Consider the following 16,637-nt stretch of genomic DNA (forward strand, 5'->3'; position numbering starts at 1 on the left):
GGAGCCTGGTAACATGAAGGGGAAAAAAGCGAAAAGCAAAGGCACGAAGGGAGGGAAGTAGGTACCCTGGAAAGTGTTCTAACGAACGTGGTGGGCTGCTGGCCGGGGTAGTCTGCTAAGCCCAACCTTTAACTCTTCACTTGCGCCGCGTTGCTCTTCTCAGGGGGAAGAAAGGCAGAGTAGACCCGAAGAACTTGAAGGAGGAGTCGGAGGCCGAGAGGGCTAAAGCCGCGGCGGCGCTATGGGAGGCCAGGTTGGAGGTGACGGAGATCTCCCGCAAGGAGTACCGCGAGGCTGCTCGCCGCCTCGCCCAGAACAACGAAGAGTTGGAGCGGCAGCAGCGGCGGCTGGAGAAGGATACGGTCGAAGTGCTCTCCTGCCTCAAGAAGCAAGACCTGGAAAAGGAAGACCTGGTAGGTGTAGAGTTGCCACTCTTTAATGTGTCAGGCTATGGTTTAGTGGGCAAAACAAGGCATATGCCAGATACTGATTTGTTTAAATTGTGGATTTGGTTTTAATTATTACTGTATTTACATTACACCTAATACTTTAAATATTAAGTGTAATGTATAGAGAGAGTTTGGTTTATTGGTTAAGGCAATGGGCTAGAAACCAGGAGACTGAGAGTTCTAGTCCCACCTTGGGCATGAAAGCCGGCTGGGTGACCTTGGGCCAGTCACACTCTCTCAGCCCAAATCACCTCACAGGGTGGTTGTTGTGGGGAAAATAGGAGGAGGAAGGCGTATTACGTATGTTTGCTGCCTTGAGTTTATGAAAATAATAAAGGCGGGATAGAAAACAAATAGAGTCATCACCATCTCAATGCAGTGCAGTAATCATAAAGTGTGCACCATATTAGAATGAAGAAATGCTCTGGGGAAAAAAATTATGGCACTGACTACTATTAAGAGACTAGCACAATCAGAATAAAGGAGAGTAACTAAGAATGCAATTCCATATTCCCGGGGGTAGCATAAAGAGATCTATAAGTTTCCTTTGATTATGACGCTGGCCAGGGGAATCTGATAATAGATTCCACATCTGTAGCTAATGATTCCCAGGGTTAGAAAATTTACCCTTGAAAGCCCAGAAAGGTTGAATATTTTCTCCTGGCCTCATCCTTCCCTGGGTGCCTTTCCTGGTGTAAGAGGAGGTAGGAAACAATCAATCTGACTTCTGCTTAAAGTGTCTCTGAGGGAAAATGAGGTTTGAGAGAAGGCCATCTGTAAGTTTAATATAAAGACCTCATAGGAAGGTCTCCATGCTAGTTATTGGGCTTTTCATTGTATCATTTTGGAAATTAGGATTAGTTATGGGTAAGCTTTTGAAAGAGGGAGATAATGGCATTTACATGTTTGGTGTGCCTTTCATTTGTAAAGAACATTTTTCTCAGTGCTTATAACATCAAGAACCCACCTTCAGTTGCTAAAATATGGAGAATATGTACTTAAGCCTGAAAAAAGGCTTTCAGGGGATCTTAATTTTTGCAGCCCTTTGTTCAACAGTTACTAGCTTCTGGGGGAATTATTGATTTCTTTATCAACTTTATGTTTTTAATATTTAGATTGAGAAGCTGAAACAGCAAGTGAATGAACTGAAGTGCAGAGCCAAAGTGGAAAATGAACAAGTGGTGAATGGACATTTCTTCTGACACTTTTGGTAACAAAGAACGCTGCAGATCAGGCTTAGCATGTCTTAGGAGTCAGGCATCACAGATTAATATAATATTTGTTACATAATTTTGCACTAAAGATACAAAATTAATTATTATGAAAACCTTACTGTGTTTCTAATCCCTTAATCATTCTTTTGGAATATGTTTTGCTAGGAAAAAAATGGAAAAGTGGGGTCCAGAGTATGATAATATTCTCCTCAAGGCAATAAAGCCAAAGATGTACTTTTTTGATGGACTGTTTTTGACAGCTCAGCAACAATTACTTCTGAGTAAACATGCCTTGCATCAGGCTGTAAGAAAGTTGTAATTCTCATCAACAGTTGGTTCATACAAACCAAGGTAGAACTGTCTTGGAACTGATAAAGCCATTATTTGCCTTTCTTTTGCAGTTTCCTTTTTTTTTAATAGTTATTTTAGTTCTTTAGTAGTAGCTTTCCTCTGGTGATGGATTATTTTTAATTGCTTTTAAAGATTGCACTAAAATGTCATGTTTGTTTTTCAGTACTATTTAAATAATTTTAGATTTGTTTTTAGACATTTTCTTTTTGCTAAAAGTTTTTAAATTTGTAGGCAGAACAATTCACTAAACAATTAGCAGAGATGGAGGAGAAATTCTACCGAAAGGCCAAGGAAATTGGTCTAATTCAGATTGAACTTAAGATGATTAAGGATTTTCGCAAAAATAAAGCACTTTTGGAGAAAGAACTTGAAGACGTAAGTTTATTCTTCACAACTCTTGCATTAATTTTTAGAAGGGCCTTATACCCTCCCCTTTTTGCCAGTTCCTATGCTAGACTGATGTAGCTTCCAGTAGTGACATAGTGTTGTGGAATATGTATCAGAACAGTCTGTAAATTAGAATAGGACAGTAAAATATTACTTTGCATGAAATTTAATAGAATAATTCAATGTATGCATTTTATACTGGATAGTAACTTGTTAACGATACCATTATTCATCAGAGATATGCAAAAGAAAATCTTTTGCATTGTATCAAGCAACAGTGCAATGCACCTCAATGTGGTGTCCTCCATTTTGTTGCCTTCAAAATTCCTCTGGCAGGGTGATATAACATAGAACAGGTATTTCAACAGGTTTCTTGAAGAACAATCAATTGGACAATACCCCCAGAAGAGGAAAAGCTATGTTAAAGCTATGTTAAAATGAGATACGGTTATATATTTAAATAGAGCTCATGATATATGTATTTGTAGAGTTACTCATCTATTAACTTTTTTTTTGTAACAATATAAATGATGATATGTAAAGACTACAAATCTGAAAAACAATAGGAGAAAATTTTGATGGGAGATGGGGTAAGTGCAGGCCTGTGTAGTCTTCTCTAGGAAGTTTTAGTTGAATTGTCCTCTAGTCATCTAATTTATGACTAAATTAAAATTAAATACTTCTTTAAATTCTAGCTGAAAGATACCTTGGATATCACAAAAAAAGAACATAAAGAAACTATCTGTATGTTGGAGAGAAAGTTCCTTGAAGAAAAGGTAGAGTACTTTGGGAATAGTAGATATATAGCTTCAATATATATAATCCCTGCATTAATATATAGCTCTCCCTCTTGTTTTTACTTTTTTTTTCTTTCAGCAACGTCTGGAAAGAGAAGCAGAAAAGAAGATTATAATGCTGGCTGAAAGAGCCCATCATGAAGCTATTGTGTAAGACTTAATCGACCTCTGTATTCCTATCCTGAAGGTGATGATAAAGTATGTATGATTCTTTAATGAATGAAGTATGAATGATTCATGCTTCATTCATGAAAAAAAAAAGTAGGCTGAAAATAATCCTAATATGTCCATAAATGCTACTGGTATCAGTTCATTCTGAATTTATGTTTTTTGTATTGTGAAATGTTATAGTTCATAAAGGAGCTAAAATCCTCCTGCTGATAGAATTAATGAAATATGGGAAAGACACTTTTTCTTTTGGCCTTTGGCTCAAAAACTGTTCCCCACTGTTGGGGATCCTCCAGAGCAGATTTTTCAGGGGACACTGGAAACTGCAGGAGAGGGAAAAGAAGGTAAAATCACTTTGTGCAGGCAGACTTTCCATTTACATGTTATTAGCCCCCAAAATTTGTGATATCAACTGCTGGATTGTTTTGCTCTTATTCAGGCAGTTGGATAATGCTGGACGAGCAGTTTTTACAGAGAATGTTCGTCTTCAGGAGGCTCTCGGATACCACATGAAAGAGACGGAACAATTACAAAAAGTCAAGCAAAAATTGGAGGAGAACAATGCCTTTCTCTTGCAGGAAAAGGTTTTCATTCTTTTTGTTCTTCAGAAAATAAAAGATCTAAATCATATTTCAGAAAGTTTTTAGGAATACAGTTTTTCTAAACAGAGACATTGGAGTATTTGTCATTTGCATGTCTTGGATGTTACATAATGTTACGTAAGTGGACAGGCAATTTTTGAGAGTCTCTCTCAGCTTCAGAATAAGTTTAGATAAGACCATTGTTGTAGGTAACTTGGATTTAAAAGATAGGAATGGCTTTGCTGGCTCAGGCTACAGTTCAAGCCATCTTAATCTCACATTTTGTTTCTCACAGTAGCAACCAGATACTTCTGTGGTGCTCTAAAATAGGAGACAGAGACATAATGTTTCCTATCATTGTTCCCCTGAAACTAGTATACTATAGGCTGGGGCTGGCACAGGTGTGACCCAGTTTCACATCCATCCTCAGCCATGGAAGTGACTTTGAGCCAATCACTCTTTCAGCTCCATGCAGAGTTAAGAAAAATGAGAAGAGGGACTGCTGTGTACACTGCCTTGAGTTCCTAAAAGAAAGACAAGATAGAAATCAAACATGGAGGTAACACTGAGTCTTTAAAACCAATAGCCCTTGATAGACTCATGTTCCATGAATTTATCCAATCTTATTTTGAAGCCATTCATATTAGTGGCTAGCACGATGACTTCTGGTAATTAATTTCACTGGGCAATTATCACAGAATGTAAAGGTTGGAAAGTACCTTTGAGATTATCTAATTCAACCCCCTGTCCAGTGCAGGGATCTACTACTACAACATCCCTGAAATTTGCTATAAAGTTTTCCTAGACAATCTGTTCCAGTGTTGAACAGCTCTTAGTCATTAGGATATTATATAATCAAAATCTGTTTTCCTTGTAATGTAAATTGTTTCTTGTCTTATCTTCTGGAATGAAACTAAGTTTACCCCATCATCAGATACTTCAGAATAATTTTCATGTTTTCATGTCTTTCCTCTTAAGTTTTTATTCCAGGCCCCTTACCATCTTGTTGGTTTCCCTCTATCCAGCTTGACCCAGAACCACTAACAAACACTTATAGGGTAGAATTGTTCATCCAGCTCTATCAATCCCACATTTTGCCATCTTCTCCATTAGAATTTCATGGACTGTATTGCTCAGCTAAAGTCAAGGAATATAATGTCCTTTGCATTTCTCTGCTGAACTAAACTGGTCACTCTGTCAAAAAAGAGTATCAAGTTGGTTTGGCAACATTTATTCTTGCTCCTCTATCAAGCAATGCATTCTTTTCTAAATGTTCACAAACCAATCACTTAATAATCTTCCAAACTGTTGCTGGTATCAACATCAAGTTGACCAGTATCTAATCACTTGGCTTCTCTCTTTTCCTCTTTTTGAAGATATGAAGAATGTTTGCTTATCTCAAATCCTCTGGCACTATAGCTGTCCTTGGTGATATCTCAAAGATCACAGAAATAACTCTTTAAAACTCTTGAATGTCATTGATCTGGTCTTAGAGACTGAAACTCATTCATGATAGTCAAGTGTTTCAAAACTCCCTTCACTTAACTTGGGTTACATGGGTCCTTTTTTCAGTTGTTCTGCTTAGGTTCATTGGATCACAGTTCCCCACTGGAAAGAATACCTAAGCAAAATAGAAGCTAAGGAACTCTATCCTCTCTGCATCATTGGTACTTATTCTACCATGTCATCCAAGCACTGGGGCCACTCCTTTTTTCTTTCATTTACTGTCGACAGGGCCAAAACCACAATTTTTCTTCTCATGTGAGCCTAAATTCCTTTTGCACGATAGACTTACTTTCTTATTTTGGGCAGATACAAGCTTCTTCCTGATGCGCTTCCTTGATTATTTCGCCCATCTTCTATTTCCTATACATGTCCTTTTAACACTTAGTTCAGTCAAAAACTACCTATGCACCCATAAATTCTTTAAGCCACCCCCTTTTTCCCCCTCATTGGAATGGTATGCATTTGTTCTTCTAACATATTTTCAAAGGTAAGTTCCCAACTCTTTTGCATTCGCTTTGACCAGAAGATTTCTGTTTATGGGATCTTGCTAGTATTTCTCTAGGCTTGTTGAAATAGGCTCTTATGAAATCTAGTGGGCATGACAATGCTTCAGTTTCTTTTCTAAAAAATAACTTCATTAAATTTAAAAATAGAAACAGTAAAAACTTCCAAAAACTAATATTAGAAAGAAAAAGAAAGAGAAAGGAAGAGAAAGGATTGACTCTGATCCTCCTCACAACAGATAGAAGTAACAGGATGCATCAATTTCTTGCTCTGAGTTTACAACGTAACTCTCATTATTACTATAACTCCATCAACTTCACTATCCATTCTGCCTTACTGCGGTTATCATATATAAGAACAAAATTCCATAAATTTAATAACAAATGTATTTTAACCTTAGACAAAAATAAATCCATTTTACAATTCAACTTACCATTTTCTCAAAAAAAAAAAAAAGCAAATGAAATCTCTCCCCATTATACACAGATCCTTAAAACCTCATCATTCAATCCTAGTCACAAATAAAATCCATTAATATATTAACCTATACATTATATCAAGTAAGTTCACTTTGTAGACCTTCTGTTTACTCTTTCAAAGCTTAATCTTTAATCCTTTCAAATAGTGTCCCACAAGTTGATTGCTAATCATTTTCTCTTCTTTCAGAAACACCTTCAGTAATTTCTCTTTGTCTCTTCTCAGGAACAGCTTCATTTAGTTTAACACATTCCTTTTGCAAATCCAGGATAAAAAGTATTTCCAAGTCACTCTTCTTTTTTATTATTTGTATGTCTCCTTTGATTATGGTGACATCAGTTGGTTTCATGTGTAAATCCGTTTTGAGATCTTTTTCCGTATCACTCTTACACTTTGGAATTTTTAAATCCATTTTCAAATCCACAGCATCTTTGTTCATACCACTTTTATAATCCAGCATTTTTTCAAACTCCAAATCCACATCCAGATTAATCTCGACCTCTGTTTCAAAATTATCCATCTTATCCAATCTTTCCTCTTACCATTTTTTCAAGGGACTTGAATTTAGTTTTGAGTGACTGAACTAGTTTAAGTCTTAATTCATCAAATGTTGTTTGAAGTAAACTTAAAGAAGTCATTTTATCTTCTAACGGCTGCTCCAAAGGGGCTCTTCTAGCCATTTTTCCCCCCAAAGCAAGTAACCGTAGGTATTGTATAAGTGAAAGTAAGGAAATAGTTCACTCTCTCTGGTACCTTTAATTGCAGTAAATGTAATTGCAGGCACATGCCAGCAGAAGATGCACAGAGGGCTCAAATTACTGTCTTCTCCTGTTTTGAAAATTCAGCCAATCGACAAGTATATCACAGAAAAACAAAACAAAAAAATGTATTCCCATGGAAAAATCAAATCCAATTAATACAGATGGAGTTTTGTAAAATTAAACCTTTAACAAATAAATATACCCCTTTCACCCTAACTTGTATCTTTTTTGTATTTTCCTTATCTTCCAGCTTTTTGCAAATTATTCAAATTTCAATAAAACTCTAATTCTTCTTTTAAAGTTATAGTCCCAGAAATAATGAAAAAACACAAAGAGAATTCCTTATCTATTGCAAAGGAAGGTCTCTCTTACTCTGAAAAATAGTTCTATTCCAAAGTGATTTAGAAATGGGGTTTGGCTGGCTCTAGTGTCCATATTTAGGCTGTGCCACAGCTGTGAACAAAGATGGAGCCCCCACCTCCCAGCCGCTCCACTCACAAGCCATTCGCAGAAGCTTCTGTTTCCACAATTAGCTTTTGAAGAACGGCCGTCCTGGAGACTGAATGGGTTGATTTCTCACTTCCTCCTCGATCCAGAGCAAGTTGGGCGGCCAGCGCTTGCTGCCAGCCACCAATCTAGCTGTGGTGCCGTCTCTGCTAACACAGAGATGACTAAGCTGCCATCGTCTCCACAGGAAGTGCCGACAATGCTCCAATTTCCATTATGTGCTGTGTGAAGTATTTTATCTATTTCAGATCTCCTTCCAATCAACTTCATTAGATGGTACCTGATTCTAGTGTTTTCAGAGCGTGATAAAAACTTCTCACTGTCCACTTTTTCTATGGCATATATGATTTTATAGACCTCAAACATGTTCCTCTTCAGTCATCTTTTTCCAAGTACTTTGATATTGATTTCAGTTGAACAATCACTCTTTCAATTACCAGTTAGTTAGCAGGGAAGCTTCAGTAGTTTTATTCCAGAATATAAATATCCAATACTGTTACATTATATCTGGAAGGATTCAGCATTGATAGAAGATACACACTTCAAACAGATGAAACAAGACTGGCAAATAATACATTTATGACCAATTCTCATTTACAGTTTTGTTAATTAAAGAAATCTATTAATGTTTACCAGTAATTTTCTGTCTTCCTTGTTTCTAAGGAAACCAAAGACCTTTTAGTTAAGGAGAAGATTCTACAAATTACTCAGCAGAAAGCACTAATTCAGGAGCTTCAAAACAAGGTTAAAAAACTGGAAGCAGCTGTTAATAACATGGCCAGAGAATTTAAAATAGAAGTAAAAAAAACAGAAGAGAAGGCTTTGGTGCAGAACCAAGCAGGTCGGACAGAAATTGAAAAGCTGGAGCAGCTGCTGGAAATGAAAGACAGAGAGATGAGCAGAGTGAAGAAATTAGCCAGGAACATCTTGAACGAAAGGACAGAAGTGGAGAAATTCTTCTTAGATGCTCTGGAGCAAGTAAAACAAGAGATTATAAGCAGCAGAAAGTGCTACAAGCAGGTTGCCCAAGCCGCATATCAAAGGAAAATGATGGCAGCGTTTGCAGGGAAAGAGGAATACCCCAAAATCAGAACCTTTAATGACAATGCACATAGCACAAATAGTGTGCAAATGGACCTTTTGGAAGCAGAGAAATGGTACATGTGGAATTTTGGAAGTTTTAGTTTCTGGTCACTTTGGCTGTCAGAAATGAAAGCTGAAAGAAAGTTCGTGTTGAATAACATAGCTTGGTTTGAAATATTTTGGGATAGGGAAAAGAAAAGATTCCATGTTGACCTAGTATATAGTATACTGCCTACTGCTGTAAAAAAAGAGCAGAACCCAATTGAAGAGAAGAATCCTGAATCAAAAAAAGATTCACCTATTCCTTCATTTCCATCTATATAAAATTTATAAGTGTTTCCATTATCTTCACTAGAAAGCGATAACACTAAGTTTTATTTACTTCTATAACATCAAAAGTTAAGTCCTTAAATATGTACCATTAGCATTAGAATGAAAACAGTATTTTAGACAGGAAGAAGGAACCTGAAATGTCTTTATCAGGTGTACTGCCCAACTTCAGGGCACAGGCAAAGTTTTTCCTCAGGGCATTCCACTCTGTGCATAAGGTTACATGACCAAATCTGGTTTGCAGTGATAGATTTGTGGCTATTTAATGTAAAGTAATCTGCAGGTTTTGGTCTTTGGGAGTTGAAAACATTCAAATTATACTTTCAGACTTCTGGGTACTTATATAAGAGACAAAATGAATGCCGTTTTTCTATTATATATTCTTTCTACAATTTTACCATTTTTAATATGATATAGTGGTAATTCTCATCCAATGACATGGCTCATCAGATTGTGAAGGATGAAATATGCTCATTTTGTTTTGGTCCTGGCACTATTGTGTAGGTGAAATTTAAACATGTTTAGGCAAGTGTTTGCTTTTTACTTGCTATCCTACAAAATCATATACTGACAGAATGGAACACTGTGCCTTGAGGATAAATCTTTGTCTTTTCTTTTCCTGGATTAGTAAGGTAATTCTTTATATTTGTTTTTGGACAGTACTATTGTCCAGAATTGCAAGGTTATGCACTTAAACAGCTTTTGTCAGACATTTTAAGAGTAAAAAAAAAAAAGCACATTCAGGATATGCTACCCCAAGTGGAAAATCTTTGTGACCAAATAAGCATGTCTTAAATCACTAACAATGTCAAAAAGAATACAGGTAGTCCTCATTTAGCGACTGCCTCAGGCAGCAACTGTTCGCAGTTATGACGGTGATGAAAAAGTAACCTTGCAACCAATCCTCATGTTTACAACCTTCACAGGTCTGTAAAGCAATGGAAAGCTGAAGGAAGCTTATAAGCACAGTTGCGGTTTCACTTAGCAACTGCTCTGCTTAATGACCAAGTTGCCAGTCCCAATTGTGGTCGCTAAATGAGGACTATCTGTATGGATATACCTCTAATTGTATGCAGCAAATGCTGCTACTTGAGGTAATTTCGGTGATGTTGCAGTAGATTCTGGGGTGCACCTCTTAGATCTGCCATTATTTTATTGATGTTTCTAAAAATACGTCTATAAATGTCTCTAGAAATTACTGCTTAAAAATGTGTCCATTAAGACTTCATTGTCTTGACTACCCTGCTATATCATACCTTGAAAGACATAAGGAAGATACATAGAGAAATGTGAGAAGGAAAATACCGCAAATCATTGTGGTGGTAGTTGTTAGCTACAATTTACTTAAAATAAATTCATTGTAACTTAATCTTTCTATACATCTTCTCCATTCTAGGATGTAGATAAGATCTATGAAACCAGGAACATTAATGAAATCCCTACAAAAAATGTATGCAGGTGTTGTTTCTTGGTTGGTAATTAATTTTTAGTGGAGCCAGCTAGGTTGATTTTACCCACTGATTTGCTCTATATAATTTGAGATGCAGGCAGAGTGCATAGCAACAGAAACTGACTGAGCTTTCTCCATATATCTAAGCCAGTGTTTCTCAACCATGGCTGGGGAATTCTGGGAATTGAAGTCCATGCCTCTTAATATTGCCAAGTTTGAGAAGCATCTATCTAAGCTCTTCCTAACAGTTTTCCTATGTGGCTTGTGTATTGGGATGAAATAAAGTGCAACAGACTGTAAATATCATAAAACATGCACAAGCATGAACACCTACACTTCTATTTTAAGCATGAATTTCCTGCATGTAAGGAAGTTCTGGACAAAATATTCTCTATACAGTATATTAGTTTTCACATACATTACCAAAATATAGTAGCTGTAATGAGGTTTAAATTGCACCAAGCTCTAGTCCAAGGTGTTAATTTAACTTCCCAGCATGTATTTCCAGTTGAGTAACTTTTTTGAGGGGGAGGGGCTGTATAAGCTTTCGCAGGACCTATTGGGAACCATATAGATAGATAGATTGATGAATAGAGTCATGCCATAAAGATTCACATACACTGCAGATTTATTCTGATGGGCTATGATTTATTATTTTGTGTGTGTGTCTGTGTGTGTGTGTATAGGACAAATATCCAGAAGGGGAAGATGGACATTTCTGAACTGACCTGGGAGCAGAAGGAAAGCGTATTGAGGTTACTCTTTGCAAAAATGAATGGCTTAAGACATCGGTAAAGTCCTATTTGCTAAATTACCTATAGTTGTAGAATTTGGAGGGTCCATCCACGTTGTAGTTTCTTATTTCCTAATTCATTATATGTATGCTAAATTTGAAATATGGAAAATTGCTCTCTCAAAAAAAAAGGATGGTTATTTTTGAGTTTAAAATATGACTGCTATAGTATAGACATCTGTACATTTCTTATCCACTGCAGTGTGAATAGGTAGAAAATAAACATCAGAAAAAGATATAGTTGCTTGTGAATTGGATGTGCTTTTATATTTAGAAATGAAAGTTTCAGAGCAAAGAGACTATGAGTGATAGATATAATTTTCATTCTTAGCATACATACAGTACTGAATTAGAGGATCTTGTAGACAGTAGTAAAAGAAGAAACCTATTACAATTAACATTTATTGCCAACAGTGAGCTTTATAGAGTATCGGTGTGATAGAATGATTGGTTCACATTCTGAATTAATCCATCATTGGTTTAACATTAATTTACTATGTTACAAACCATAATTGCTAAAGGATAGTGAGTGGAGCTGTACAATAGGTTAAATCACTATGTGGTTTCTTTGCTGTTATCTTAACATCTGTATGAACCCAGCTAGTATTTACATAAACAAAAATGAAAGAAGAAAATAAGACAGAAAGGAAATTGGGGGACTACTGGAGAGTGAAAGGCTTATCTTTGTTAATTGCTATGGAATTAACACCAGGAGCTTGGTTATTTATGAACTAGTAATGTCTAGCAATGGATTAAAACAATATCCTGTACATCAAATTGAGGATATATTAGGTTGTTAAAAATGGCATAGCTCCAACTTTTCCTTGACTATTTTTATATTGTAAATTTACATATTAGTTTTAGAAAATAGGGATTATAAAAAGAAAATTAATCAGACTTTAAAAAAAACCTGAATCATAAAAGAATCCATACAAAATATTACAATGATATTCCATGTGTACAATTTTTGCTATGTTATTACTCCTCATAATAGGTTTATAGGTAAAAAAGATCAGAAAATGGCATCAGATTCTTGAAACAAGTAGAGTGTTACAAACTTCTGCCTTTTTCTCTAGTAATATCTAAAGGGTTTCCAGATAGTTCTTTTTAAAGCATGTTTTGCAATTCCTGCCAGAAATTAACAACTTGGACTTTTGTTTCCATGCTGTGAGGCAGAGCCAATCTGGTGGGAAAATGTGGCTCTAAACAGAAGATTCAGGTTACAGTACTTATTTGTTATAAGGTCTATAATTCTGGCATTCCTCCAGAAGCTTAAGGCAATGTATATAGCACTCTCTCATTTTTTCCCCACATCAAATCTGTGAGATAGGTTGGACTAAGAACAGTGATTGGCCTACTGAACTCCCATTTGAACATGGGTTTCCCTGGTCCTAATCCATTACCTTAACCACTACACCAACTGGCAATGGGAAAGTTCTGGTTGTTTATAACTGTTGCCTTGATGAAATTTGCATGCCACTGTCATGTTAACTGAAAACATGCAGAGAATTGTGTATCTCCAGAGTCTTAATAAATGTTATGGAGTAATGAAGGACAATTGGGAGTGGGGTCATTCAGAAGATTACCCACCTAGTGAATAATTAGATAACAACTTGAACTGTCTTTTATATTGGTCATGGTGCATTAGAATCTAGAATGGACATAGCTCTTTTTGTGGTGATCAGAGACATGTTTGCTGTTTTGTGAGGGATGAAAGGAGGAGAGACTTTATCATACTGATTCAACCATTTCCTTGCAGATTATAAGTCCTCTGATATTGATTGCTGAATCATAGTGATAAGAGTTTCAAACAAAATCCTAAAATTGAAAAATACATCAATATTATCTATTTTCATTTTATTCAACTCTTTCAACAAGGGTTATAGTATACAAATAACAAAAATAGCACAGGCCTCATTAACTCAGCATTTATTCTGTAATTTCTGTTTCATAGGAAATATAGTCAAATTTTGGTCCCAGTAACACCAACCAACTTTGCAGAAACAAAGACATCTGGGTAAGAGACTACTTCTATTTAATTATTAATGTTCGTTCTAGCAGTTTATGAACTGAGTATCACTTCTAAGGGATGACTGTTTTGGTTTTGTTGTGTTTGTCTGGTTTAATGCTTATCCGCAGAATTGGATGTATACAAGTAGTTAACTTTTCAGGGCAATGTAAATAGCACTGTTGATATGTTTTTCTCTCCCAATACCTTTTATCTAACTAATTTAAACATTTTATTACTACTTTAGATAGTACTTGTGTAAAGTCAAAATGACTTCTATAAAAACTATGCATCTGGCTGTTGCATGTGTGTAATTATTATTATTATTTATATTACAACTTTCAAGATAACTAGATGTACTTTCTACAAAACACAGTATAGACCCCAGAAGTGTTGGAAGAAGTATGAACTATTCAATTTTTTATAGGTCTATAGGGAGAAAAGATTAGTGCAGGGCTATTCTGATGCATGTATCAAAAAGAACCTTAAAGCTCTGCATAGAATGAAGCACCATAGTTCCTCTTTCTGCCCAAAATTATTAGATGCACCCACATAATCTGTTAGTGATAATGTGCATTTATATTGCTACAAAGATCAAAATAGGGAAAGCACACAAAGCATGAATAGTGTCTGCAATTCTTAACAATTCCTTAATAACATTTTCACTCTGGATTGCATGAGGAGGAAGGGGAGCTTACAGTGGAAGAGTTGATAACATTCTAGCTGCTGCCCAACTACTTTTCCTATAGGGATGAATTGGGATAATTTTTTTTGGATCTTTTTTTTTTCCTGGCCTAAAGAGGCTCACTTCTAAACTCAGCCTCTCTTTTACTGGCTTCTCCCCCACACCAAATCTGATCCCACTTTGTTCGGTTTTGTAAAGTTATACTAACTATACTTGTTTGGTTTTAGAGTTATACTAACTCTGGACAGAGACCAAAACTACTTTACATAAATTCTTTCCAATACTCAGTTGGAAATAAAAAGGGAAGATAAATAAGGTCTGTGCATTTTCTTAGCCTTAAGAATGGGCTCAATACTTCTAACACATTTGAGCGTCCCAGCTGTTTTAGTTTTTTGTTGCACAAAGAAGGGAAATGCTAAATATTAGCGAAGAGGGAAAATTTCTGAATAACAGCACTATGAATTATTCTTGTTAAGAGAATACATTAGCACTAAATGTGTTGAGTAGCTATAGTCACTGGAATTGTCTTTACCCATCGTTTTTAATCCTCCAGTAACGTTTATGTTTGTTATAATGTTTGTATAGCAATAATTATTCTTCATTTAGCTATCAGTTGGCTATGGTTCATTCTTTAAAATCAAGTTTCTAAAGAGCAACTCTCTTAAATGGAAACTTGCATGAATGAAGCTACAATCTAAGAATTTTTTGTTCTAAGAATCAAAATATAGCTGTAATCCTGATGACGTTTGAGATCTTAAGGCTAAGATACAGAGAACAGAATTACATCACTCCTGATTCTTGTTTATCTTTTACAGAGATGATACTGTTCCTGTCTATGCTTTCATCACTCAGCAGGCACCACTATCTGAATCATCTCATAAATCATCACCCCTTCCAGATATTCATGTTCTACAACCCCAATAGACTAAAATCGATGTTAATCACAAAACAGCTGAAGTTACAATTCTTGTTTTGTCAATCTTTATCCACTTCAGATGTGTAAGACTAATAATACTGTAGCAATGGAATCACTGTTTTTGTGTATTACAATTTGGCACTACATCAGGTCAACTTGAAAGATAACAGAATTGTTTCTTTAAAAAAAATTGATGACTTTCTCCAAAAAGTAGAAACCTACACTCAGTATGTTTTTTAGTTTAAGAAGTTATTTGAAGGACTGTGTATTCTTGAATAAAATTGATAAAAATATATTCACAGCTAACAAGTGTTTTTGAAACATGTTTTGTGAAAAAAGTAATGGAATAAAAAATATTACTATGACATTATGCAAAATGTTACACACACAAGCTCCCAGGTTTGGCTTATGGTCAATCACTCACAGACTCACAGCCTGTTGAGGCACGCGCATCTTGTCAGCCCCCCTTGCTTTCTACCTGCGTTTTCCAGATAGGTGCAGCTTGAGTAGACAAGACACATAGCCCTGGTCAACAGCCGGGAAGTAATTAGGGACACACACAAATAACTTCCAGCTGAACACTGAGGCACAACAGGTTCTTTGAAATACACGGAGACCCAGTGAATTTAAAGTGACAGCAAAACTTTACTGGTTGCAAGATACATTGTTCTTTCTCACACACACACACACACTCATCCACACTGACCCACGTCCAACTAAGCTGCCAGGCACTAGCTAGAGGGACAGAAGTTGCCAAGTCTGGGTCCAAGGAGTGGGCGGGCTTTGGGACCCCTTTTATCCCCAAAAATGATGGGATGGGGGAGTTCTCCATGTGCTCAGGCCCAACTTCCTTTGTCTGGTTCAGGTGACATTTTTCTTTTGTCTCCTTAATGAGTTGCTTCCTTCTTACCTACTTCCCTGAAGGGATCTTTTAGACAAGTTTCCTGGCTTTTGTCCTCTCTGCCTATGTGCCTGCTCCATCTTTAGATAATGGCAGTTTCAGCCTAGTCTGACAATATATATGGATGAACAAATGTAGTTTTCTTTCAGGCTTATGTGCTAAATCTTTCATGTATGAATATCTGGAGGTAGGGTAGCAGTGGCAGAGGCTGGCAACTTTTATATTTCTTAAAAGGCAGCTTCTATTCTCATCTACTACAGCAAAGGATCGTTACCTTGTGGTGCTGGAGCTTGAGCACCTCAATGATGCCATGAGCTAAACCGTGAAGGGCCACCCAAGACGGGAAGGTCATGACAGAGAGGTCAGACTAAATGCGATCCCCGGGGAAGGTAATGGCAACCCACCCCAGTATTCTTGCCGTGAAAACTAAATGGATCAGTACAACCAGAGATATGTTGGTATACCATCGGAAGATGAGACCCCCAGGTCGGAAGATGGTCAAAATGCTACTGGGGAGGAACAGAGGATGAGTTCAACTAGCCCCAGATGTGATGACGCAGCTAGCTCAAAGCCGAAAGGACGTATAGTGGCCGACGATGCTGGTGGTGAACGGCGAATCCGATGTTCTAAGGATCAACACACCATTGGAACCTGGAATGTAAATCTATGAGCCAGGGCAAATTGGATGTGGTTATTGGTGAGATGTCAAGATTAAAGATAGACATTCTGGGCATCAGTGAACTGAAATGGACTGGAATGGGCCACTTCA

General features: G+C 36.6%; 1 protein-coding gene across 1 annotated transcript; it reads left to right on the plus strand.

Moving 5' to 3' along the window:
* The first annotated feature begins 13 nt into the window (after window positions 1-13).
* BBOF1 (basal body orientation factor 1) lies at window positions 14-15,264 on the plus strand. The gene is made up of 11 exons (XM_063288946.1): window positions 14-57; window positions 164-413; window positions 1,565-1,630; window positions 2,246-2,389; window positions 3,097-3,177; window positions 3,278-3,348; window positions 3,806-3,950; window positions 8,366-8,859; window positions 11,252-11,356; window positions 13,313-13,375; window positions 14,867-15,264. The coding sequence occupies exons 1-11, from the start codon at window positions 14-16 to the stop codon at window positions 14,973-14,975; spliced, it is 1,572 nt and encodes a 523-aa protein (XP_063145016.1). The 3' UTR covers window positions 14,976-15,264.
* The last annotated feature ends 1,373 nt before the right edge of the window (window positions 15,265-16,637 follow it).

Source organism: Candoia aspera, chromosome 1, assembly GCF_035149785.1.
Source record: "Candoia aspera isolate rCanAsp1 chromosome 1, rCanAsp1.hap2, whole genome shotgun sequence".
NCBI lineage: Eukaryota > Metazoa > Chordata > Lepidosauria > Squamata > Boidae > Candoia > Candoia aspera.

What these genes read in the sequence shown, in the direction of transcription:
- BBOF1 (XM_063288946.1), top strand. Translation starts at nt 14, where the DNA reads ATGAAGGGGAAAAAAGCGAAAAGCAAAGGCACGAAGGGAGGGAA. An exon ending in AAAGGCACGAAGGGAGGGAA is followed by an intron (nt 58 to 163) that starts GTAGGTACCCTG and finishes TGCTCTTCTCAG; the next exon opens with GGGGAAGAAAGGCAGAGTAG. An exon ending in ACCTGGAAAAGGAAGACCTG is followed by an intron (nt 414 to 1,564) that starts GTAGGTGTAGAG and finishes TTTAATATTTAG; the next exon opens with ATTGAGAAGCTGAAACAGCA.